We start from the raw sequence: 27497 nt of genomic DNA, 5'->3' as shown, positions 1-27497 counted from the left end.
TGTGTTTTTGGTGGTTTTATTGGACAGATAGAGAACAGTAGAGAGAAGACAGGGAAGATCTGAGGAGCTCCATTCAGATGACAGGGAATCTTCCAACCAGGATTTCTGTTAAGTTAGGGGAAATGTACAGCCCTAACCTCCCCACAACATAAAGTAGACAGGTTTCTCGTTTAGGCTACATTTCACTCTAGTTCAGCATGCGATCCAATGAACTCTGCACATACATGTAATCCTGGGCACATACATGTAATCCGAGGGAACATACACGTAATCCTGGGCACATACACGTAATCCTGGGCACATACACGTAATCCTGGGCACATACATGTTTATAATAGTAATACAGTTATAACTCCCTCTATAGAAGAGCATCTAGTAAGACTAGTTACTCAGTGAAATGTTAGATACTACTGTTGGAGCTAGGAACACAAGCATTTCCCTACACCTGCAAGAACAGCTGCTAAATATGTGTATGTGACCAGTAACATCTGCTAAATATGTGTATGTGACCAATAACATCTGCTAAATATGTGTATGTGACCAGTAACATCTGCTAAATATGTGTATGTGACCAATAACATCTGCTAAATATGTGTATGTGACCAATAACATCTGTTAAATATGTGTATTCGACCAATAGCATCTGCTAAATATGTGAATTCGACCAATAACATCTGTTAAATATGTGTATGTGACCAATAACATCTGCTAAATATGTGTATTCGACCAATAACATCTGCTAAATATGTGTATTCGACCAATAACATCTGTTAAATATGTGTATGTGACCAATAACATCTGTTAAATATGTGTATGTGACCAATAACATCTGTTAAATATGTGTATGTGACCAATAACATCTGATAAATATGTGTATTCGACCAATAACATCTGCTAAATATGTGTATTCGACCAATAACATCTGCTAAATATGTGTATGTGACCAATAACATCTGTTAAATATGTGTATTCGACCAATAACATCTGTTAAATATGTGTATTCGACCAATAACATCTGCTAAATATGTGTATGTGACCAGTAACATCTGCTAAATATGTGTATGTGACCAATAACATCTGCTAAATATGTGTGTGTGACCAATAACATCTGCTAAATATGTGTATGTGACCAGTAACATCTGCTAAATATGTGTATGTGACCAATAACATCTGTTAAATATGTGTATGTGACCAATAACTTCTGCTAAATATGTGTATGTGACCAATAACATCTGCTAAATATGTGTATGTGACCAATAACATCTGCTAAATATGTGTATGTGACCAATAACATCTGCTAATATGTGTGTGTGACCAATAACATCTGTTAAATATGTGTATTCGACCAATAACATCTGTTAAATATGTGTATTCGACCAATAACATCTGCTAAATATGTGTATGTGACCAGTAACATCTGCTAAATATGTGTATGTGACCAATAACATCTGCTAAATATGTGTGTGTGACCAATAACATCTGCTAAATATGTGTATGTGACCAGTAACATCTGCTAAATATGTGTATGTGACCAATAACATCTGTTAAATATGTGTATGTGACCAATAACATCTGCTAAATATGTGTATGTGACCAATAACATCTGCTAAATATGTGTATGTGACCAATAACATCTGCTAATATGTGTGTGTGACCAATAACATCTGTTAAATATGTGTATGTGACCAATAACATCTGCTAAATATGTGTATGTGACCAATAACATCTGCTAAATATGTGTATGTGACCAATAACATCTGCTAATATGTGTGTGTGACCAATAACATCTGTTAAATATGTGTATGTGACCAATAACATCTGCTAAATATGTGTATGTGACCAATTTGATTTGACTAGAATACTCATGATCTCATTTCCTGTCAAAACACTTGATTAAGAACTGCATGGACACATACCATAGTTATTCCACATTTATGATAAACACAAACATCTTACTACTCACATATGAGTGTATACTAAGACTTGAGTATAAATATAAATGGTATAAGTTCGAATGTAGTCATATAACACAGCTTGTTATTATGTTGTGTGGTCCTCCGGGGCAGCAGGTGGCGCTGTGGAATATCTAAGGAACCCTAAGGGCCTCCAGGCAGTGTGGGGAGCGCAGGAAGCGAGGATAAGAGTCTTTGGCCATCAGGTGGTAGACGTGTTGTTGGGCCTCGTGGAATGTGTCGCCTGCAGGGTCCTCCATCACTCTCAGTAGAGCCTCCCTGGTCTCAGCATCCAGGTTCACCTGGCGACATCACACACAATGTTCAGACAGCGCCTGTACAACTTTCACTAGCATCCTGTCCAGGGGGTGTACTTAACATCAAGCTTCCTTAAGCTACAGAAATATGAGAAATGGGGGGCTCTTGACCCTCTGGACTGTTCTGGCTCAGACAAGGCTTACTTGCTTCTACAACATTCAAGCAATGTCTATACAACCTTCACACAACATCTATACAACGTCTTTAAACTGTATATACAACATTTAGACAGCATCTACACAACACTCCACCTACCTCCTGTGGTGAACCAGGGTTGATGTACTGGCAGTACATAGACTGGGCCTTGGCCCCCTGCTGCCATGGGGGGGTAACCCTGTACTCCTCACAGGCCAACCAGAACTGCAGGTTCTCCTCACTGAACTCAGACTGCAGGAACCAGAGGAAAGCTTTCTGGCCAACTGGGAGGGGGGAGGGGGGCATTTCAACAAGTCAAACTATACATTGCCACAGAAACGTATCAGTGTAATTAGAGAGAGAGAGGTTAGAGAAGATAAGGAGAGAGGGAGAGAAAGAGAGAAGAGGCAGAGGGAGAAAGAGATAGGGATTGAGAGGGAGTGAAAAGAAGGAGAGAAGAGAGAGGTAGATAGAATAGAGAGAGAAGAAAGAATGAGAGCGGGAGAGAAAAGGAAGAGAGATAGAAGAGAGAGGGGACAAATAAGAGGGAGAGAGAGAAGAGATGGAATAGATCTTACTCTTGCCGTTGAGTAGAGACTCCAGACCCTGAAGAGTCCTGTCCTCATGGACCCTTTTAGAAGAGTCATGAGGTTATGGAGAGAAAGATAGAGATTAGGGAGAAGTTCTGATGAAAATGATCACTTTTTTGTCAGTTAAATCCCACAGTTCCTGACGTGACTCAAGACTGCAGTAGCTCACTGGTGTAGAATGGTGGATAGGTAGACAGACAGACAGACAGACAGACAGACAGACAGACAGACAGACAGACAGACAGGCTACCTGTGTTTGTGATGTGACCACTCCTGTTTGTCAGCCAGACAGACAGACAGACAGGCTACCTGTGTTTGTGATGTGACCACTCCTGTTTGTCAGCCAGCCAGGCAGACAGACAGACAGACAGACAGACAGACAGACAGACAGACAGATAGGTAGACAGACAGACAGATAGGTAGACAGACAGACAGACAGGCTACCTGTGTTTGTGATGTGTCCACTCCTGTTTGTCAGCCAGGTAGACAGACAGATAGACAGACAGACAGACAGACAAAAACACAGACAGACAGACAGACAGACAGGCTACCTGTGTTTGTGATGTGTCCACTCCTGTTTGTCAGCCAGGTAGACAGACAGATAGACAGACAGACAGACAGACAGACAAAAACACAGACAGACAGACAGACAGGCTACCTGTGTTTGTGATGTGTCCACTCCTGTTTGTCAGCCAGGTGGCTCAACTTCACCCGCATCCCCTTTGCTCTGGAACACACACACATTTAGTTTGTGCTCTATATCTAAAAATCTAATCACATCAACCTTCTGCTTCGACAATCACATCAACCTTCTGCTTCGACAATCACATCAACTTTCTGCTTCGACAATCACATCAACCTTCTGCTTCGACAATCACATCAACCTTCTGCTTCGACAATCACATCAACTTTCTGCTTCGACAATCACATCAACCTTCTGCTTCGACAATCACATCAACCTTCTGCTTCGACAATCACATCAACCTTCTGCTTCGACAATCACATCAACCTTCTGCTCAGACAATCACAGCAACCTTCTGCTCAGACAATCACAGCAACCTTCTGCTTCGACAATCACAGCAACCTTCTGCTTCGACAATCACATCAACTTTCTGCTTCGACAATCACATCAACCTTCTGCTTCGACAATCACATCAACCTTCTGCTTCGACAATCACATCAACCTTCTGCTTCGACAATCACATCAACCTTCTGTTGAATATGTATGAACTTTCCAATTTGTAAGTCGCTCTGGATAAGAGCGTCTGCTAAATGACTTAAATGTAAATGTAAATGTAAAATGCTTCAACAATCACATCAACCTTCTGCTTTGACAATCACATCAACTTTCTGCTTCGACAATCACATCAACTTTCTGCTTCGACAATCACATCAACCTTCTGCTCAGACAATCACAGCAACTTTCTGCTTCGACAATCACAGCAACCTTCTGCTTCGACAATCACATCAACCTTCAACAATACATACTACACACTACACAATACATATTACATACTACACAATACATACTACATACTACACACTACACAATACATACTACACACTACACAATACATACTACACACTACACAATACATACTACACACTACACAATACATACTACACAATACACAATACATACTACACAATACATACTACACATTACATACTACACAATACATACTACACACTACACAATACACAATTCACAATACATACTATCACTACACAATACATACTACACACTACACAATACATACTACACACTACACAATACATACTACACACTACACAATACATACTACACACTACATACTACACTACACAATACATACTACACACTACACAATACACAATACATACTACACACTACACAATACATACTACACAATACATACTACACAATACATACTACATACTACACAATACATACTACACACTACACAATACATACTACACACTACACAATACATACTATATACTACACAATACATACTACACAATACATACTACACACTACACACTACACAATACATACTACACACTACACAATACATACTACACACTACACAATACACAATACATACTACACACTACACAATACATACTACACACTACACAATACACAATACATACTACACAATACATACTACATACTACACACTACACAATACATACTACACACTACACAATACATACTACACACTACACAATACATACTACACACTACACACTATATACTACACAATACATACTACACAATACATACTACACACTACACACTACACAATACATACTACACACTACATACTACACAATACATACTACACACTACACAATACACAATACACACTACATACCAGTTGAATCTGCTGAGGGGAGGACGGCTCATAATAATGGCTGGAACGGAGCAAATGGAATGGCAACAAACACCTGGAAACCATGGAAACTATGTGTTTGATGTATTTGATACCGTTCCACTAGTTCTGCTCCAGTCATTACCACGGCCCCATCCTCCCCAATGAAGGTGCCACCAACCTCCTGTGGTACACATTTCATACTACACACTATATACTACACACTACATACAGTACTACATACTACACACTACACACTACATACAGTATTACATACTACACACTACACACTACATACAGTACTACATACTACATACAGTACTACATACTACACACTACATACAGTACTACATACTACATACAGTACTACACACTACATACAGTACTACATACTACATACAGTACTACATACAGTACTACACACTACATACAGTACTACATACAGTACTACACACTACATACAGTACTACACACTTCCATACTCACTTCTCCAAGCATGACGAGGGAAGGGAGGACAGTCCTTTACACATTTTAGAAGGTGGGAAGGAAATTAATGAAACAAACAAAAAATGTGAAACCAGCTGTTTTATTCTGTTGTGTGCTCCTTCCTGTCCTGTTGTGTGCTCCTTCCTGTTCTGTGTCTGTGCACAAACTAACTCCCTACAGTGTATCAGTCCCTTTAATATACCTGCTTATCACACATGTTCATCTACCACACATCTGAGAACAGAATGAGTGAGGAGGATGGACGGACAGGGAGATGGACGGATGGGGGAGAGATGGAGGGTAATGTAAGAGAGGAGGTGTACGTGCGCTCCGACAACAGCTGGCTGTTAATGTACCGGAACCGTTAACACCGGGAAAAGAAAGACGGGCCAGCACACACAATGAGGTAATCAGGAGACAGTGTGTGTCAGAGATCGACTGGCCAGTCTGTCAGCGTGTGTGTTCTCACTTCTCAGCCAACCAGTCAGTGTGATGGAAAAGTCCATTCACCAGAGAGAGGGGTGATGACAGACGAACAGGTGATACACTGGCCTCCCCACTCCAACTATGGAAAGTGTGTTTGTGCGTGTGCGTGCGGCTTGGTTTGTGGGGAGATTTCCCACTTCCCCATGATGACAAAGGTTATTTAAAGTTTAGGGGTTAGGGTTAGAATTAGGGTACGGGGTTAGTAGAGTAGGGTTAGGTGATTTGGTTTAGGGTTTTGGGTTAGGGGTTAGGCAAATACAAAAAGGCACTCGCACATCTGAGCAATCTTATTTGCAGGTGCATGGCATCAATAGAACAAGATGAAGGAAAAGGAAACCGCACACTGCTCTTGATAGTATCACCGATATTTAATAAGTTTACGTATCGGCCACACGGCCTTCGTCAGAGCTTTTGGGATTTTTTGAAAGTTGCACCCTTATGTAGACCTGGCTCCACCCACATCCGTTCTACACATCGAAGGGGGTTGGAAGCAAAGGAAAATAAATAAGTGCTACCAAATATACCAATGTGCATTTCATAACTCTTACAAAAGTGTATAAATAAGGCGTAATGAACACTTCTGTATAATCTCAATGAGGACATAGCAAGTTCATTAGTCATTGGGTACATCATATGAAAAACGTCAGAATAATCTACAAGAGACACACATTTCATGTTCCAATTCACAGCATAACATACAAAGGCATTTCATCATTAAGTCCTTTTGGAAACAATGTCTGGAGGGTGAAAATCCAAAAACATTCTCTTTTACTCAGAGTATTATTAATATCACCTCCCCTGTCTGATATCTTAACTTTCTCTATGCCACAAAATCTAAAGGTGGAAATGTCATGCTTCATGTCATTGAAATGTACAGCGACTGGATACTCCCTGTCGTTTCTCCTGATTGAACTTTTATGTTCACTAATTCTCTGTTTAAGAGAGCGGGTGGTTTTACCGACATAACAGAGCCCACATGGACATTTAATAATGTAAATAACATGGGTGGTGGAACACGTAATAATGTCATTTATTTGGAACCTTTTTCCTGTGTGTGGGTGACAGAAATATTGACACTTCATCATGTTGTTGCACTGTGCGCATCCTCTGCATTTATAGCTACCATTTGGTAGAGGGCGTAAAAGTGCTTGGCTAATTTTCTTAAGTGGCTGGCAGTTGGCATGAACCAATTTATCGCGTAAATTGCGACCTCTCCTACACACAATACGTGGTGGATATTTAAATTCAGCCGGCAAAGCTGGGTCCGATGATAAAATATGCCAGTGTTTCTTGACCACCTCTCCCACTTTTCGCGAATTCAAAGTATATGTAGTTGTGAACATTACGGAGTGTTCTGTAGCTTTAGCGGGTCTTTTTTGTAGCAGTTCATCTCGTGTTTTTTCCAATGCCAAGTTATGAGCTTCATCCACACATTGTGACGAATAGCCTCTTTTTAGAAACCTCATGCGCATCTCCGCTGCTTTTTCTAGATAATCATCTGTGGAGTGGCATATACGGCGCAGTCTAAAAAATTGGCTTCTTGGAAGTCCTCTTTTTAATGGCTCAGGGTGGAAGCTGTCACCCTGTAATAGAGTATTTCTGTCCGTTTCTTTTCTATATAGACTTGTAAACAAGGTTCCATTTGATTTCTCAATCCACATATCGAGATAATGAACACGTTGGTAGCACTTATTTATTTTCCTTTGCTTCCAACCCCCTTCGATGTGTAGAACGGATGTGGGTGGAGCCAGGTCTACATAAGGGTGCAACTTTCAAAAAATCCCAAAAGCTCTGACGAAGGCCGTGTGGCCGATACGTAAGCTTATTAAATATCGGTGATACTATCAAGAGCAGTGTGCGGTTTCCTTTTCCTTCATCGGGTTAGGGGTTAGGGAAAATAGGATTTTGAAAAGAAAAACATTTTAGGTCCCCATGAGGATAGAACATAACAAATGTGTGTGAAAACAAGAGAGAGAGAGTGCCAGGTGTGACGAGTTGTAACAGGTGTGGCTAGTTGTAACAGATGTGAGTAGTTTTAACAGGTGTGACTAGTTGTAACAGATGTGAATAGTTGGAACAGGTGTGATGAGTTGGAACAGTTGTGACTAGTTGTAACAGGTGAGTAGTTGTAACAGGTCTGACTAGTTGTAACAGGTGTGACTAGTTGTAACAGGTGTGACTAGTTGGAACAGGTGTGACTAGTTGTAACAGGTCTGACTAGTTGGAACAGGTGTGACTAGTTGTAACAGGTCTGACTAGTTGTAACAGGTGTGACTAGTTGGAACAGGTGTGACTAGTTGTAACAGGTGTGAGTAGTTGTAACAGGTGTGAGTAGTTGTAACAGGTGTGACTAGTTGTAACAGGTGTGACTAGTTGTAACAGATGTGAGTAGTTTTAACAGGTGTGACTAGTTGTAACAGGTGTGAGTAGTTGTAACAGGTGTGACTAGTTGTAACAGGTGTGACTAGTTGTAACAGGTGTGACTAGTTGTAACAGGTATGACTAGTTGTAACAGGTGTGAGTAGTTGTAACAGGTGTGACTAGTTGTAACAGGTGTGACTAGTTGTAACAGGTCTGACTAGTTGTAACAGGTCTGACTAGTTGTAACAGGTGTGAGTAGTTGTAACAGGTGTGAGTAGTTGTAACAGGTGTGACTAGTTGTAACAGGTGTCTAGTTGTAACAGGTGTGACTAGTTGTAACAGGTGTGAGTAGTTGTAACAGGTGTGACTAGTTGTAACAGGTGTGACCAGTTGTAACAGGTGTGAGTAGTTGTAACAGGTGAGTAGTTGTAACAGGTGTGACTAGTTGTAACAGGTGTGAGTAGTTGTAACAGGTGTGAGTAGTTGTAACAGGTGTGAGTAGTTGTAACAGGTGTGACTAGTTGTAACAGGTGTGACTAGTTGTAACAGGTGTGACTAGTTGTAACAGGTGTGACTAGTTGTAACGGGTCTGACTAGTTGTAACAGGTGTGACCAGTTGTAACAGGTGTGACTAGTTGTAACAGGTGTGACTAGTTGTAACAGGTGTGACTAGTTGTAACAGGTGTGACCAGTTGTAACAGGTGTGAGTAGTTGTACCTGGTGTGAGTAGTTGTAACAGGTGTGACTAGTTGATGAGCCAGATGGTTGGGTGTGTGCGTGGACATTTGTTTGAGAAGACCACTTGACTTTATCTGAGCATGTGTGCGCCCTTATCTGTGAGTGTTACTGCAACACAGGACCATGTTATTGTTGCAAACATGGTTTATAAAGGGGCATTCCTGGCACCCGTCCAACACAGAGTGATTCATAATGTACTGAAATAAAACATCATATACATCACAACACGTGGTATAGAAAATGTACAGCGTCAATCAACTGTCATAGACTCAAGAACTCCTACTACGATAGTTCAGTATTGTATTATGAGAGCGAGTCCCACCATTGACTACGAGACCGTTTCAACGGTGTTTTTCAATTCACCTTGGGGTCTTTGTGTGTGTGGACTGAACTAAAGGCTTGTCCCTGGTCGTCTACAGGGGGCTACGGCGCAGACTCAAGACAACACATTCCTTCGACGCTTCACTTTCTCAGTTGACGCGACGACGGCGGTTTCTCACGTGAAGCAAGGCTACATTAGCAGAATTGGCCGAGATAATATCTTCTTCGCATGACAGCGACCCGACACAGACCAACTATTTGCAAAGCGCGCATTTGCTGTCACATTCGGACGGATAACTACGTCAGGACGGTGCATTACAAACCCCCGGGGTTGGTGTGCGTCCCCAAAAAAACAAGAGGACGACATGTACAGGCCTAATCTTTGAACGTCTCAGGGATATCCGTTACCGAGATGAATTTGACACTGGATTAAGGTTTCGGTTCTGGCAGTTTGCCACGCTCCGTTCTAAAGCACCGAAAGAAGGAAGGGCTTTCTGTCTTTACTACTATGTTAGGTTACCGTCGCTTCCTGGTTTCTTGACGGATAAATAAACAACTATTTACAACCAATTACGGAATAAAAACGGATGTTAAAACTTTGAGATTATGTATAACATGTATAGCATGACTGCGAGTGGGAACGCGTCGTGAGGTCCATCGTTCGATTGTTTTTAATCTGCACATCTGTTTCTGTCCTTCTCTCGAGAGATTTACTGACTGGCTGAGTAGTCTGAATATTACAACTACAAAACATCTATCCTGATTTGGACATCCGGACGTCGATGACTCTATAGGCTATTCCACCCGGATCTAACCGACGCAGCCAACCGTCACTACGCATGGGTCAGCCGGGGGCTCGGATCCCCCGGGGCTGGAGGACCCAGGCCCGCTGCCAGGAGGATGTCGACCCGGAGAGGGAGAAGAAATGGGTGGAACTGTTCGACGAACTGGACTTGAACAGTGATGGAGTCATCGATATCCACGAGCTCCGGGTGGGGTTGGCGAAACGTGGACTCTCCCGCCGCGCCGTGGACCGGGTAAGCAGCCAACGAGCCCGGGTAAAGACTCGGCTGTCATTCGGTATACCTTGATGATGATCACGAATAACGTTTTTTTTTACGTGAAACGTTTGGCTATAGCCTAAACTCACACGGTGGGGGTTCCCCCTAGCCATCACCAGCCACTAATTGCCTGTTGTGTGTGTGCGTGTGTGTGCGTGCGTGCGTGTGTGTGTGTGTGTGTGTGTGTGTGTGTGTGTGTGTGTGATGTCACTGATGAGGATCCCCCCGTGTATCTGCATCACCCATACTGTTTCACCTCTTCCATATTCTATCCTACTCTGTTCTGTTCTATTGGACTCCTCTACAGGTCAGACAGTAGTCTGCTGGGGGTAGATTGGATATGTATTGTATTAGGCTCAGACAAGAGCAGGGCGCTGAATTCCACAGTAAAGGCCAGGGGTGGGCAACTCCAGTCCTCTGGCTGAGTGGTGTCACACTTTCCCCCATCCCTAGCAAACACAGCTGGTTAAACTAATTACAATTTTATTGTTATGTTATTGTGTTACTTTTTTGTAATTTTTTACTTTAGTTTATTTGTTAAATATTTTCTTAAACTCTTCTTGAACTGCACTGTTGGTTCAGGGCTTGTAAGTCAGCATTTCACGGTAAAGTCTACACTTGTTGTATTCAGCACATGTGACAAATAAAGTTTATTATTGGAGTCAGGTGTGTTAGCTGGGGCTGGGGCTGGGGGCAAACATTTGACACCAATCAGGGCCCCGGAGAATACAGTTGCCCATCCCTGGTATAGGCTATACGAAGGTAGCCTGAGTGCCAGTCAGTTTGTGCTATCATGCCAAACATGTCTTGACAATGACAGCAATGGAGCTGGCAAAAGCACTAACACATCTGGGACCACCAGGCTATATGTAGATATATAGGTAACCTCCTGAGACCACCAGGCTATATGAAGATAGATAGGTAACCTCCTGAGACTACCAGGCTATATGAAGATAGATAGGTAACCTCCTGAGACTACCAGGCTATATGAAGATAGATAGGTAACCTCCTGAGACTACCAGGCTATATGAAGATAGATAGGTAACCTCCTGAGACCACCAGGCTATATGAAGATAGATAGGTAACCTCCTGAGACTACCAGGCTATATGAAGATAGATAGGTAACCTCCTTAGACCACCAGGCTATATGAAGATAGATAGGTAACCTCCTGAGACCACCAGGCTATATGAAGATAGATAGGTAACCTCCTGAGACTACCAGGCTATATGAAGATAGATAGGTAACCTCCTGAGACCACCAGGCTATATGAAGATAGATAGGTAACCTCCTGAGACCACCAGGCTATATGAAGATAGATAGGTAACCTCCTGAGACTACCAGGCTATATGAAGATAGATAGGTAACCTCCTGAGACTACCAGGCTATATGAAGATAGATAGGTAACCTCCTGAGACTACCAGGCTATATGAAGATAGATAGGTAACCTCCTGAGACTACCAGGCTATATGAAGATAGATAGGTAACCTCCTGAGACTACCAGGCTATATGAAGATAGATAGGTAACCTCCTGACTACCAGGCTATATGAAGATAGATAGGTAACCTCCTGAGACTACCAGGCTATATGAAGATAGATAGGTAACCTCCTGAGACTACCAGGCTATATGAAGATAGATAGGTAACCTCCTGACTACCAGGCTATATGAAGATAGATAGGTAACCTCCTGAGACTACCAGACTATATGAAAATAGATAGGTAACCTCCTGAGACTACCAGGCTATATGAAGTATGAAGATAGATAGGTAACCTCCTGAGACTACCAGACTATATGAAAATAGATAGGTAACCTCCTGAGACTACCAGGCTATAGGAAGTATGAAGATAGATAGGTAACTTCCTGAGACTACCAGGCTATATGAAGATAGATAGGTAACCTCCTGAGACTACCAGGCTATATGAAGATAGATAGGTAACCTCCTGAGACTACCAGGCTATATGAAGATAGATAGGTAACCTCCTGAGACTACCAGGCTATATGAAGATAGATAGGTAACCTCCTGAGACTACCAGGCTATATGAAGATAGATAGGTAACCTCCTGAGACTACCAGGCTATATGAAGATAGATAGGTAACCTCCTGAGACTACCAGGCTATATGAAGATAGGTAACTGATAGGAGAATATTGTTCTCCAGGTTCATAACCCAATTTACTTATATTACTCAGTCTGCAAACCAGAATTTGTAAGATCCTGGTCGAATGAAACAGACTAAAATAGTTAAAAAGGTTTATTCACGGGAACGTTCTAAAGTCAAGAATACAAAACAATACATTTTATACTGACTTCTCATGCCCACACATGCACACAAACAGACGCCCACAATGTCCTGCTACGCACACACTGCCTCACTACCCAGCCGACAGAGATTAGTGACCTTGTCCTTGACACGTACTCCCTGTTCTCTCCCAAATCTCTAGTCAGGTCGGCACCGAGCTCAGACAGTCTGTGTTTAAAATACCATACAGACATATTGTCTTTACCCTAATTCTGACTAGGACTACACATTTATTGATTAGGATTTTATACATTCTAATCAATTCCATACAATTATATGTTTCAGGGCGGAATATTGTAATCATTCAATTAACAGATCATTTTCACCTAACAATCCACCCTGAATGACTATATAATACACACTGATACATCAATTGTATACAAGAATAATCCATACCAATACATTGCTTATCATATCCTGCTATATGTTACACCATCTATTGCAAGCCCAACGGTTTCCCCCCTCTCTGGGTGGGGAGACCTCCTTCCCTGCTATCAGATTCACAGTGGTCATAAGTTATCTGCCACAGTTCCTTGTCTGCTATGATTCAAACACATTTCCATATGTTTTACAGTGAACAGGGTGGAATCCTTTTAATTATTGCCTAAACATTTACTCCAAAAAATTACACATCTATTTTTATTAATATTGTCAATGTCACTCAAAATCAATGTCCCAAAACCAATATGTGTATTTTAATTCCTTATCCATCAGTGACAGTTATAGGGCTACATTAGGTATCCTAACACTTCCTGTTAGGGTTTTTATTACAATCTTCATAAAAAAACACTCTTAACCTTTTGTAAGGTAACCTTTTTTTAAAGTCCACGTTAGTTTAGTAGTTGCAGGAACTCCACTATATTTCCAAGCTAATATATTTGTATATAGGCTATTATAGGTAAGAGAGGTGCACGAACTGAAGCAGTATAAAAGCCGGTGCCGGTCCTCAGCTCCGGTAAGATCCTGCCCAAGTCAAACACTGCTCACAGTTAAGACTGTGTCCCATGTAGAACTTTATTCCTTTTACATAGGTAATTTAGGGTTCCATTTTGGACACAGACAGTATAGGCCTGGCCTTAAGTCTACTAAATCACCATTCTGTTGGAGAGCTATAGGGCATTGTTTTGTGTGTTTGAATGTGTTACTGTTGACTTTGTTCTACACACGCACGCACGCACGCACGCACGCACACACACACACACACACACAACACACAACACACACACACACCTCCCGCTATCAGTTTATGGCTGTTTCTCTTGGCAGAAAGAGTGTAGCAGACAAACACACAGTGGTGTTTTGTCTGTGTTCACGTGTGTCGGTGAGAGTACGTTCCCTATTTTAGTTCAAGGAGAGAGTTGGTAAGCCGAGAAAGCATTTAACCTTTCCCACTCACGCTCTCTCTTTTCTCTCTCTCTCTCTCTTTTCTCTCTCTCTCTCTCTCTCTCTCTCTCTCTCTCTCTCTCTCTCTCTCTCTCTGTCTTTTCTCTCTCTCGCTCTCTGTCTTTTCTCTCTCTCGCTCTCTGCCTTTTCTCTCTCTCGCTCTCTGTCTTTTCTATCTCTCTCTCTGTCTTTTCTGTGTCTCTCTCTCTTTCTCTCTGTCTCTCTTTAGCTCTTTCTCTCTCTCTCAACTGGGGTTGTGTCACTACTGATCACTACTGAATTCCTCCTGATCCTGTTTAATTTCCTACATAAACCCTTTTGAATTACTTGAAAACTGACCCATTTACTACTGTTTGTCTACTCAAAATCACTGTTGTTTCACTCCTGTGTCACTACTTGGCCAGTGAACATGTTACTTCCTCTAGTTTCTAACTGGAATTAATATCATCAAACAAGACATAATAACCTTCTACAAACGTAATAGCATTTAAAAAAGATAACATGAATTACATATTACATTACATATTACATTACATATTACAATACATATTACATTACATATTACATATTACAATACATATTACATATATTACATTACATATTACATTATATATTACATATTACATAACATATTATATTACATAACATATTACATTACATATTACATAACATATTACATATTACAATACATATTACGTAACATATTACATATTACAATACATATTACATAACATATTACATTACATATTACATAACATATTACATTACATATTACAATACATATTACATTACATATTACATTACATATTACAATACATATTACATAACATATTACATTACATATTACAATACATATTACATAACATAATACATATTACAATACATATTACATAACATATTACATTATATATTACATAACATATTACGTATTACAATACATATTACATTACATATTACATTACATATTACAATACATATTACATTACATATTACAATACATATTACATAACATATTACATATTACAATACATATTACATAACATATTACATTACATATTACATAACATATTACATTACATATTACAATACATATTACATTACATATTACATTACATATTACAATACATATTACATAACATATTACATTACATATTACATTACATATTACATAACATATTACATTACATATTACAATACATATTACATTACATATTACATTACATATTACAATACATATTACATAACATATTACATTACATATTACAATACATATTACATAACATAATACATATTACAATACATATTACATTACATATTACATAACATATTACATAACATATTACATTACATATTACATTACATATTACAATGCATATTACATAACATATTACATATTACAATACATATTACATAACATATTACATTACATATTACAATACATATTACATTACATATTACATTACATATTACAATACATATTACATAACATATTACAATACATATTACATAACATATTACATATTACAATACATATTACATAACATAATACATATTACACTACATATTACATAACATATTACATTACATATGACATAATATATAACATATTACATTACATATTACATAACATATTACATAACATATTACATATTACAATACATATTACAATACATATTACATTACATATTACATAACATATTACATTACATATGACATAATATATTACATATTACATTACATATTACATAACATATTACATATTACAATACATATTACAATACATATTACATTACATATTACATAACATATTACATTACATATTACATTACATATTACATATTACAATACATATTACATAACATATTACATTACATATTACATAACATATTACATTACATATTACATTACATATTACATAACATGTTACATATTACAATACATATTACATAACATATTACATATATTACATTACATTACATATTACATTATATATTACATATTACATAACATATTATATTACATAACATATTACATATTACAATACACATTACATATTACATTACATATTATATAACATATTACATAACATATTACATATTATAATACATATTACATAACATATTACATTACATATTACATTATATATTACATATTACATAACATATTACATATTACAATACACATTACATATTACATTACATATTATATAACATATTACATAACATATTACATATTATAATACATATTACATAACATATTACATATATTACGTTACATTACATATTACATTATATAATACATATTACATAACATATTATATTACATAACATATTACATATTACAATACACATTACATATTACATTACATATTACATAACATATTACATAACATATAACATATTACAATACTTATTACACACTTATTACATATTACATTACAAAATACATATTACAATACATATTACAGAACATATTACAGAACATACAGAACATATTACATGTTACATATTACAATACATGTTACATATTACATATTACAATACATATTACATATTACATTACATATGACATAACATATTACATTACATATTACAATACATATTACATTACATAACATATTACAATAGATATACTTTTGTTAATCCCTTTGACGTAAACTGTCTCCACATCGTCTTTTGTGTTGCAGCCACATTTGTCCACCACATCATTTTTGGCAAAAATAAAGACAAGAGACAACCAATTATAAGCCATTATCAATCATCTGCTAACAGAGGTCACATCTGCTAACAGAGGTCACATCCGCTAACAGAGGTCACATCCGCTAACAGAGGTCACATCCGCTACCAGAGGTCACATCTGCTAACAGAGGTCACATCCGCTAACAGAGGTCACATCCGCTAACAGAGGTCACATCCGCTAACAGAGGTCACATCCGCTAACAGAGGTCACATCCGCTAACAGAGGTCACATCCGCTAACAGAGGTCACATCCGCTAACAGAGGTCACATAAAACAACACATATATATATATTTTATAAACAATGTTAATCTGACCAACAATGGCCTTCAGTCTTCTTATGTCAAGGGCCTTCTTGGCAACAGGTCAAAAGAGCTAAGTAGAATGGGTAAGTATGGCAATATGAACATAATGTACATTTGCATACAAACACAAATACTTCATAGCTAGCATGATGAAAACAGAGGCTACGTAGCTATATTTCAATGGGACTAGCAAAGAGCTAGGATGAACACAAGACCGTTTTGGTTTGTAATCCTTTTGATCTGGTAAAAGTGATATAAAACGGCTAAACAACGACATGAAAGTAACTCATAAAGCATATAGGAAAGTTGAACTTACCGATGGTGCCAGCATAGCGGCTATGGAAGACAGGATGACGAAGGATTGTCAAAAACAGTAGCTAGCGAACAATAACCAACTACTTCCTGTTTTGTCTTCTTCTGTGGTCGCGAAAAGGCTCTTTACAGCTTTACAGCTGTAGTGTTTTGACCACTTATTTACTAGCAACATCAAGTAGTGAAAATCTCTACCTGATTACTATGGAAACACAACTGTTTTCCTACTGAACACTACACAACTCTACCTGATTACTACTGGAAACATGACTGTTTTCCTACTGAACACTACACAACTCTACCTGATTACTATGGAAACACGACTGTTTTCTTACTGAACACTACACAACTCTACCTGATTACTACTGGAAACATGACTGTTTTCTTACTGAACACTACACAACTCTACCTGGTTACTACTGGAAACACGACTGTTTTCTTACTGAACACTACACAACTCTACCTGATTACTATGGAAACACGACTGTTTTCCTACTGAACACTACACAACTCTACCTGATTACTATGGAAACACGACTGTTTTCTTACTGAACACTACACAACTCTACCTGATTACTATGGAAACACGACTGTTTTCTTACTGAACACTACACAACTCTACCTGATTACTACTGGAAACGACTGTTTTCCTACTGAACACTGCACAACTCTACCTGGTTACTATGGAAACACGACTGTTTTCCTACTGAACACTACACAACTCTACCTGATTACTATGGAAACACGACTGTTTTCCTACTGAACACTACACAACTCTACCTGATTACTATGGAAACACGACTGTTTTCTTACTGAACACTACACAACTCTACCTGATTACTATGGAAACACGACTGTTTTCTTACTGAACACTACACAACTCTACCTGATTACTACTGGAAACTACTGTTTTCCTACTGAACACTACACAACTCTACCTGATTACTACTGGAAACACGACTGTTTTCCTACTGAACACTACACAACTCTACCTGATTACTACTGGAAACACGACTGTTTTCCTACTGAACACTACACAACTCTACCTGGTTATTATGGAAACACGACTGTTTTCCTACTGAACACTACACAACTCTACCTGATTACTACTGGAAACGCCGGTTTTCCTACTGAACACTACACAACTCTACCTGGTTACTATGGAAACATGACTGTTTTCCTACTGAACACTACACAACTCTACCTGATTACTCCTGGAAACACGACTGTTTTCCTACTGAACACTACACAACTCTACCTGATTACTACTGGAAACACGACTGTTTTCCTACTGAACACTACACAACTCTACCTGGTTATTATGGAAACACGACTGTTTTCCTACTGAACACTACACAACTCTACCTGATTACTACTGGAAACGCCGGTTTTCCTACTGAACACTACACAACTCTACCTGGTTACTATGGAAACACGACTGTTTTCTTACTGAACACTACACAACTCTACCTGATTACTACTGGAAACACGACTGTTTTCCTACTGAACACTACACAACTCTACCTGATTACTACTGGAAACGCCGGTTTTCCTACTGAACACTACACAACTCTACCTGATTACTATGGAAACATGACTGTTTTCCTACTGAACACAACACAACTCTACCTGATTACTACTGGAAACACGACTGTTTTCCTACTGAACACTACACAACTCTACCTGATTACTACTGGAAACGACTGTTTTCCTACTGAACACTACACAACTCTACCTGATTACTACTGGAAACACGACTGTTTTCCTACTGAACACTACACAACTCTACCTGATTACTACTGGAAACATGACTGTTTTCCTACTGAACACTACACAACTCTTCTTGTGTATCTTGAGTAAACTACACATTCACTACAGGTCTCTGCATAGAAGAGGTTTTGTGTAGTACTTTTTCATGAAGAGAGTATTATTGTTGTTGCCCTGACGACAACCCAGAACTCTGCCTTCTCTCCCCTCATCCTACCTTTCCTTCTTTCCTCTCCTCATCTTCCTCATCTCCCGTTCTGCCCTCCTCATGGTCTTCCATTCCCTATCTCCTTTCCCCTCTTCCTACTCTTCATCCTCCATTCCCCCTCCTCCTCCTCTTCCTGTGGAATGTTATTTGTGCTGAGTTGTGACCCTGTTACATATGGCAACACGTGTGTGTGTGTGTGTGTGTGTGTGTGTGTGTGTGTGTGTGTGTGTGTGTGTGTGTGTGTGTGTGTGTGTGTGTGTGTGTGTGTGTGTGTGTGTGTGTGTGTGTGCTGCATGACTGCAGGGGAGAAAAATGCTCTGTTGTTAACGAGGGAGTAGGGCTGGTGGGAGGTTGGTAAACAGACAGGTTGACTGGAGCTGTGTGAAGGACTAGATTTATAGAGCAGGCCTACTGTGTCCATGACTAACAAACATCGGCTTGAGTCTCTAATGGCACCCTATTCCCTATATAGTGCACTACATCTTGCCCTATGCTGCGGTCAAAAGACCAACTGAGTGGCCGCCCTGAGATTGAAGGGTTGGGAGTTTGATCTCCGGCTGAGTCATACCAAAGAGAGCATTAATTAGATCGATTGGGGGTCAGGCCCTGAGATAGACTAGTGTCCTGTCCAGGGGGTGAAAGCAGCCTCACACAACAGAAACAGGAGATAGACTAGTGTCCTGTCCAGGGGGTGAAAGCAGCCTCACGCCACAGAAACAGGAGATAGACTAGTGTCCTGTCCAGGGGGTGAAAGCAGCCTCACACCACAGAAACAGGAGATAGACTAGTGTCCTGTCCAGGGGGTGAAAGCAGCCTCACACCACAGAAACAGGAGATAGACTAGTGTCCTGTCCAGGGGGTGAAAGCAGCCTCACACCACAGAAACAGGAGATAGACTAGTGTCCTGTCCAGGGGGTGAAAGCAGCCTCACGCAACAGAAACAGGAGATAGACTAGTGTCCTGTCTCCAGGGGGTGAAAGCAGCCTCACGCCACAGAAACAGGAGATAGACTAGTGTCCTGTTCAGTGGGTATACTGGTACATCAGGCTGCCTCACGCTACAGAGACAGGAGATAGACTAGTGTCCTGTCCAGGGGGCGTACTGGTACATCAAGCTGCCTCACACCACAGAAACAGGAGATAGACTAGTGTCCTGTCCAGGGGGTGTACTGGTACATCAAACTGCCTCACCCTACAGAAACAGAAAATAGGTTCCTGCCTCTTTGAGCTGTTCCGGCTTGATCAAGCCAAGGCTACTTACTTACTACGGTCAGGAGTAGTGCACTATATAGGAGGAATGGTCTCTGGTCTAGAGTAGTGTACTAAATAGGGTACCATTTGGAATGCATCAAATGTCAATGTGTCTGTGATGTAATGTGACTGACCCAGGATTGACCTCAGATTGGTTTGTAACTCTGTCTTTCTCAGGTTGTCTGTCAGTTTCAGTGTATTGACCTCAGAGTGGTTTGTAACTCTGTCTTTCTCAGGTTGTCTGTCAGTTTCAGTGTATTGATTTTGCTTCTTGTCTGTGCATCTGGCTGGCTTTGCATCTTCTTCCCCACTTTCACCTCCACAATAACATTCCATCCACCACTTTCTCCTGTTCCTAACCATTTTGGCAACTCTTCTACCTCCTCTCTCTCTCCTCGCCCCACATCTCTCCATCTCCTCCTCCTCCACCTCTCCTCTCTCTCTCCTCGCCCCACATCTCTCCCTCTCCTCCTCCCCCACCTCTCCTCTCTCTCTCCTCGCCCCACATCTCTCCATCTCCTCCTCCCCCACCTCTCCTCTCTCTCCTCGCCCGACATCTCTCCATTCCCTGTCCATCTCCTCTTCCCCCACCTCTCCTCTCTCTCTCCTCGCCCCACAACTCTCCATCTCCTCTTCCCCCACCTCTCCTCTCTCTCTCCTCGCCCCACATCTCTCCATCTCCTCCTCCCCCACCCCTCCTCTCTCTCTCCTCGCCCCACATCTCTCCATCTCCTCTTCCCCCACCTCTCCTCTCTCTCTCCTCGCCCCACAACTCTCCATCTCCTCTTCCCCCACCTCTCCTCTCTCTCTCCTCGCCCCACATCTCTCCCTTTCCTCCTCCCCCACCTCTCCTCTCTCTCTCCTCGCCCCACATCTCTCCATCTCCTGCTCCCCCACCTCTCCTCTCTCTCTCCTCGCCCAACATCTCTCCATTCCCTGTCCATCTCCTCTTCCCCCACCTCTCCTCTTTCTCTCCTCGTCCAACATCTCTTCATCTCCTCCTCCCTCTCCTCTCCTCTCTCTCCTCACCCCACATCTCTCCATTCCCTCTCCATCTCCCTCTCCACCCTTCCACCTTGTGCCCCCCCACCACCTTTCCACTCCCCCATCTCTTCAACCCCACCACCTCCTCCTCCCCCTTCCCCTCTCCACCCCCTCTCCACCACCACCTCTGCCCCTACACCGCTCCTCCACCCCCCCCACTCCCTCTCCACCCCCCTTCTGTGCCCCCTCCCCAGCAGATTGTCAAGGAGGGGGACAGCAACAATGATGGAGAGTTGGACTTCCAGGAGTTCAGGCAATACCTCCGCTCCCACGAGCAAGAGCTGCGACTCATGTTCCGCAGCCTGGACCGCAACAATGATGGTTTGTAAAGATACATATGAACCCTACATATGTACGGGCTCCAGAATTACAGCTAAATGGAGAGTCTCTGTAGTTGTCTAGCCAAAATACGCAGACGTGTGCAGACCTGCAATTTGTAACTTGATGCAAATATACAATATAGCCAATTTTGCAAAGCTCACTGGGTTCTTGTGTTGCGTACGTACGTAAGGTATATGTGAATAAAATACACACTGAAATACACAATCAAATACAGACACCAACTCTGCCGTGGATACTGTGTTTGCAGGTGAAATAGATGTATCAGAGATTCAGCAGTCCCTTCAATCTCTGGGAATAGCTGTGAGTCTGAAGGAGGCTGCCACGATCATGAAGAGGTCTGTACAATCTACTCTACTCATATCTACGCTATAATGATACAGTCTACTCTGGTTATATCTATGCTGTAATTGCACAGTCTAGTATGAATTGTAGAATGGCTTTTGTATTCTACAATTTGAGTATTCAGACAATTATACTTTTATGTTTGCGAGTGTGAGTTTACATGAGTTTGTCCGTCCATGCGCGTGTGTGTGTGTGTGTGTGTGTGTGTGTGTGTGTGTGTGTGTGTGTGTGTGTGTGTGTGTGTGTGTGTGTGTGTGTGTGTGTGTGTGTGTGTGTGTGTGTGTGTGTGTGTGTGTGTGTGCGCGCGCGCGCGCGTGCGTGCGTGCTTATGTGTTCGTCCATGCATGTGTGGGTGTGTGTCCATCCGTGTGTTGTTTGCGTCGGTCCATGCAAGTGTATGTGTGTGTCTTCTAGGGTTGTCTTGGTCGACCCGAGAGTCGTCCTGTTCTTTTGACCAATTGATCAGTTGAAATGTTGAAACTTATTTTTCCATATATAGACAGAGACACATGTGTTTGAATAAAACCATGTGCACTGAGCTTGTCTGATGCTTTAAGCACACTGTTTTGACTAAATTATTAAGACGTACAAATGACTCAAGAAAGAGCCCGATGGTCACACTGTGTTAAAAAAAGTGTCTGTGGGACTGGCGCACGCTGTCTCTCTCTCCTCCCTACTGCAGAGAAAAGACACTACAGCTGAGAGTTTATTGTGCTGTCTCTCTCTCCTCCTACTGCAGAGAAAAGGCACCACAGCTGAGAGTTTATTGTGCTGTCTCTCTCTCCTCCTACTGCAGAGAAAAGGCACCACAGCTGAGAGTTTATTGTCCTGTCTCTCTCTCCTCCTACTGCAGAGAAAAGGCACCACAGCTGAGATTTTATTGTCCTGTCTCTCTCTCCTCCTACTGCAGAGAAAAGGCACCACAGCTAAGAGTTTATTGTCCTGTCTCTCTCCTCCTACTGCAGAGAAAAGGCACCACAGCTGAGAGTTTATTGTGTTGTCTCTCTCTCCTCCTACTGCAGAGAAAAGGCACCACAGCTAAGAGTTTATTGTCCTGTCTCTCTCCTCCTACTGCAGAGAAAAGGCACCACAGCTGAGAGTTTATTGTGTTGTCTCTCTCTCCTCCTACTGCAGAGAAAAGGCACCACAGCTGAGAGGTTATTGTCCTGTCTCTCTCTCCTCCCTACTGCAGAGAAAAGGCACCACAGCTGATAGTTTATTGTCCTGTCTCTCTCTCTCCTCCTACTGCAGAGAAAAGGCACCACAGCTGAGAGTGTATTGTGTTGTCTCTCTCTCCTCCCTACTGCAGAGAAAAGGCACCACAGCTGAGAGTTTATTGTGCTGTCTCTCTCTCCTCCCTACTGCAGAGAAAAGGCACCACAGCTGAGAGTTTATTGTGCTGTCTCTCTCTCCTTCTACTGCAGAGAAAAGGCACCACAGCTGAGAGTGTATTGTGTTGTCTCTCTCTCCCCCTACTGCAGAGAAAAGGCACCACAGCTGAGAGTTTATTGTCCTGTCTCTCTCTCCTCCTAATGCAGAGAAAAGGCACCACAGCTGAGAGTGTATTGTCTGCGCTGAAGCTGTGACGTCATTTCAGCCATTTAGTTTCTTACTTGTTTCTGACTGAAAAGTTCTGTTAACGAAATAACCTGATTTGTTCAGGAACAACATTCCCTATTCCCTCAACCCTTGTTCCTATTAGGAACATCATTCCCTAATCCCTCAACCATTGTTCCTATCAGGAACATCATTCCCTATTCCCTCAACCCTTGTTCCTATTAGGAACATCAATCCCTAATCCCTCAACCATTGTTCCTATCAGGAACATCATTCCCTATTCCCTCAACCCTTGTTCCTATTAGGAACAACATTCCCTAATCCCTCAACCCTTGTTCCTATTAGGAACAACATTCCCTAATCCCTCAACCCTTGTTCCTATTAGGAACAACATTCCCTATTCCCTCAACCCTTGTTCCTAATAGGAACAACATTCCCTAATCCCTCAACCCTTGTTCCTATTAGGAACAACATTCCCTAATCCCTCAACCCGTGTTCCTATTAGGAACAACATTCCCTAATCCCTCAACCCTTGTTCCTATTAGGAACAACATTCCCTAATCCCTCAACCCTTGTTCCTATCAGGAACAACATTCCCTGGTTCCCTCAACCCTTGTTCCTAGTAGGAACAACATTCCCTAATCCCTCAACCCTTGTTCCTATCAGGAACAACATTCCCTGGTTCCCTCAACCCTTGTTCCTAGTAGGAACAACATTCCCTAATCCCTCAACCCTTGTTCCTATTAGGAACAACATTCCCTAATCCCTCAACCCTTGTTCCTATCAGGAACAACATTCCCTGGTTCCCTCAACCCTTGTTCCTATTAGGAACAACATTCCCTATTCCCTCAACCCACAACATTCCCTAATCCCTCAACCCTTGTTCCTATTAGGAACAACATTCCCTATTCCCTCAACCCTTGTTCCTATTAGGAACAACATTCCCTATTCCCTCAACCCTTGTTCCTATTAGGAACAACATTCCCTAATCCCTCAAACCTTGCTCTCTTTATGTGAAACATGCATCGCATGCATGTGACCAATAGGACCTTGACCTATAGCCTATAATCACATCAATAAACTGGTTATAACAAACTCCAAACACAGTAACACGTGACAACAAAATGGATGCGGAGGACGTGAGAAAGAAAACTGGAAACAGTCTAATGTTTACTGGTTGCTCAGGAGGGAAAGGGGAAGTCAGATCTGTGGAAGACATTTGACTTAGTTGTGGAAACTACAGGAGATCCAGATGAAGGAAGGTTTAGGAGCGAGAGCTGCGTGTGTATTATGTGTGACAAACAGGTGCTGTTAGACTACAATGTAAATGTTCTGCCTGTTTGGAACAGTGTAAACAACACTAAATATCTTATAAGTAATAACAGTCTGTTCTAACGGAAAACATTTGTAAAGACTTTATTACAGCAAAGATTAAAAACAGCCGAATCTGTGAAATGACTTTATCCAACATTTTGCCGTTGCGTGAGCCTTGGTGCTCATGGAATCAGTAGGCTGTTAAACACACACTCAAACAGGGGACGGAAGCAGGATCTGTCTCCTTTCTGTAGAGATATATACGGATGATTTATAAAGCCTGGTACATTTATTGATTATAGATCTAGTTAAATAGTTTCCTCTCTCCTCAATGTTCTTAGACAATTAGGGTCAAGGGAAGGGCTGTTTCCTCGTCTCTGCTGCTGCTGCTGCCTCCGCCACATTGTTCTCAATCCCAATCTGCTGGTCAACTTGTTGTCAGGGAAAGGTGCCAATTCTACGGAGCACTGAAGATTATGTTTCAGGACCGCGGACAGCGACCGTATCCGACGCGGGAGAAAGAGCATTTGTTATGAAATAATAATAATAATAATAATAATAGATAATATATAACATTATTTTACATAATATAACCATATACAATTTCAGTATCACGTCTTAGAGTGATGGACTGTGCCACCCCCACGGCCTCCACAATGGATTAGTCCACTGAGACAGGAGCCAATCAGACGTTGTCTTGTACAAAAACAAGATATAATCATGTGCTACTGCTGGACTAAAGAAATGTCGGTCGACCAACAGCCTGTCAACCCGAACAATCCACCAGTCCACTAAATGGGGTCAGCCCTAGTGTGTCCGTCCGTGTGTGTGTGTGTGTCCGTGTGTGTGTTTGTCCGTCTGTGTGTGTGTTTGTCCGTCCGTGTGTGTGTGTGTCCGTGTGTGTGTTTGTCCGTCTGTGTGTGTGTACGTGTCGTGCTATGTGTCTGTGTGTGTGTACGTGTCGTGCTATGTGTCTGTGTGTGTGTACGTGTCATGCTATGTGTCTGTGTGTGTGTACGTGTCGTGCTGTGTGTAACATTCTGTCTGTCTCTGGTCAGTATTGACAGGGATGGTAACATGACCATCGACTGGGATGAGTGGCGAGATCACTTCCTGTTCAACCCCATACACAGTCTGGAAGACATCTCTCGCTTCTGGAAACACTCTCATGTGAGTCACACACACAGACTCGCATGGACGGATGTACACACACACAGACACACACAGACACACACACACACACACACACACACACACACACACACACACACACACACACACACACACACACACACACACACACACACACACACACACACACACACACACACACACACACACACACACACACTGGAAACACAGCAGAGATGTAGCCTGGATACCAGTTTGACAACTTTGTTGTTTAGTAACTAAGTAGATTGTCAAATGACTCCCCCTCCTTCCTCCCCCCTCCCTCTTCCTCTCCCTTTCTCTCCTCCATCCCTACCTCTCCCTCCTCCCCCTCCATCCCTACCTCTCCCTCCCTCCCCTACCTCTCCCTCCTCCCCCTCCATCCCTACCTCCCCCTCCATCCCTACCCCCCCCCCCCCCCCCCCCCCCCCCCCTCTCTCTCTGTCTAGATGCTGGACATAGGAGACAACCTGACCTGTCCTGATGAGTTCTCCGAGCAGGAGAAGAAGTCAGGGTTCGTCTGGAGACAGCTGATGGCTGGAGCTATGGCAGGATCAGTCTCCCGGACCGGCACCGCCCCACTGGACCGCCTTAAAGTCTTCCTGCAGGTGAGGAGAGGAGAAGAGAAGAGAGGACAGAGGAGAAGAGAAGAGAGGACAGAGGAG

The 27497-nt window shown here is 41.5% G+C and overlaps 2 protein-coding genes across 6 annotated transcripts in view; one reads left to right on the top strand and one right to left on the bottom strand.

Moving 5' to 3' along the window:
* Positions 1 to 9873, bottom strand: LOC129851264 (regulator of G-protein signaling 4-like). Of its 2 annotated transcripts, none has more exons than XM_055917683.1 (5): positions 9787 to 9873; positions 3654 to 3722; positions 2984 to 3036; positions 2526 to 2689; positions 1 to 2254 (listed from the first exon to the last, which is right to left on the bottom strand). In XM_055917683.1, exons 2-5 carry the CDS (start codon positions 3710 to 3712, stop codon positions 2087 to 2089), a joined length of 444 nt encoding a protein of 147 aa, XP_055773658.1. In that variant the 5' UTR covers positions 3713 to 3722; positions 9787 to 9873; the 3' UTR covers positions 1 to 2086. The 2 variants fall into 2 exon arrangements, with proteins under 2 accessions (XP_055773658.1, XP_055773656.1); XM_055917681.1 differs by lacking the exon at positions 9787 to 9873 and adding an exon at positions 5839 to 6566.
* The window catches only part of LOC129851262 (calcium-binding mitochondrial carrier protein SCaMC-1-B-like), a 22959-nt gene continuing 5270 nt past the window's right edge, over positions 9809 to 27497 (top strand). The window contains exons 1-5 of one of the 4 annotated variants that reach the window (XM_055917679.1): positions 9809 to 10781; positions 22305 to 22428; positions 22697 to 22784; positions 26721 to 26832; positions 27282 to 27440. In XM_055917679.1, the coding sequence (XP_055773654.1) occupies positions 10584 to 10781; positions 22305 to 22428; positions 22697 to 22784; positions 26721 to 26832; positions 27282 to 27440 (681 nt within the window). In that variant the 5' untranslated portion in view covers positions 9809 to 10583. The other 3 variants (XM_055917678.1, XM_055917677.1, XM_055917680.1) reach the window with 3 other exon arrangements.

The sequence above is a fragment of the Salvelinus fontinalis genome, chromosome 3 (assembly GCF_029448725.1).
Source record: "Salvelinus fontinalis isolate EN_2023a chromosome 3, ASM2944872v1, whole genome shotgun sequence".
NCBI classification, from domain to species: Eukaryota; Metazoa; Chordata; class Actinopteri; order Salmoniformes; family Salmonidae; genus Salvelinus; species Salvelinus fontinalis.
This window is presented reverse-complemented; position numbering and strand designations above follow the sequence as displayed.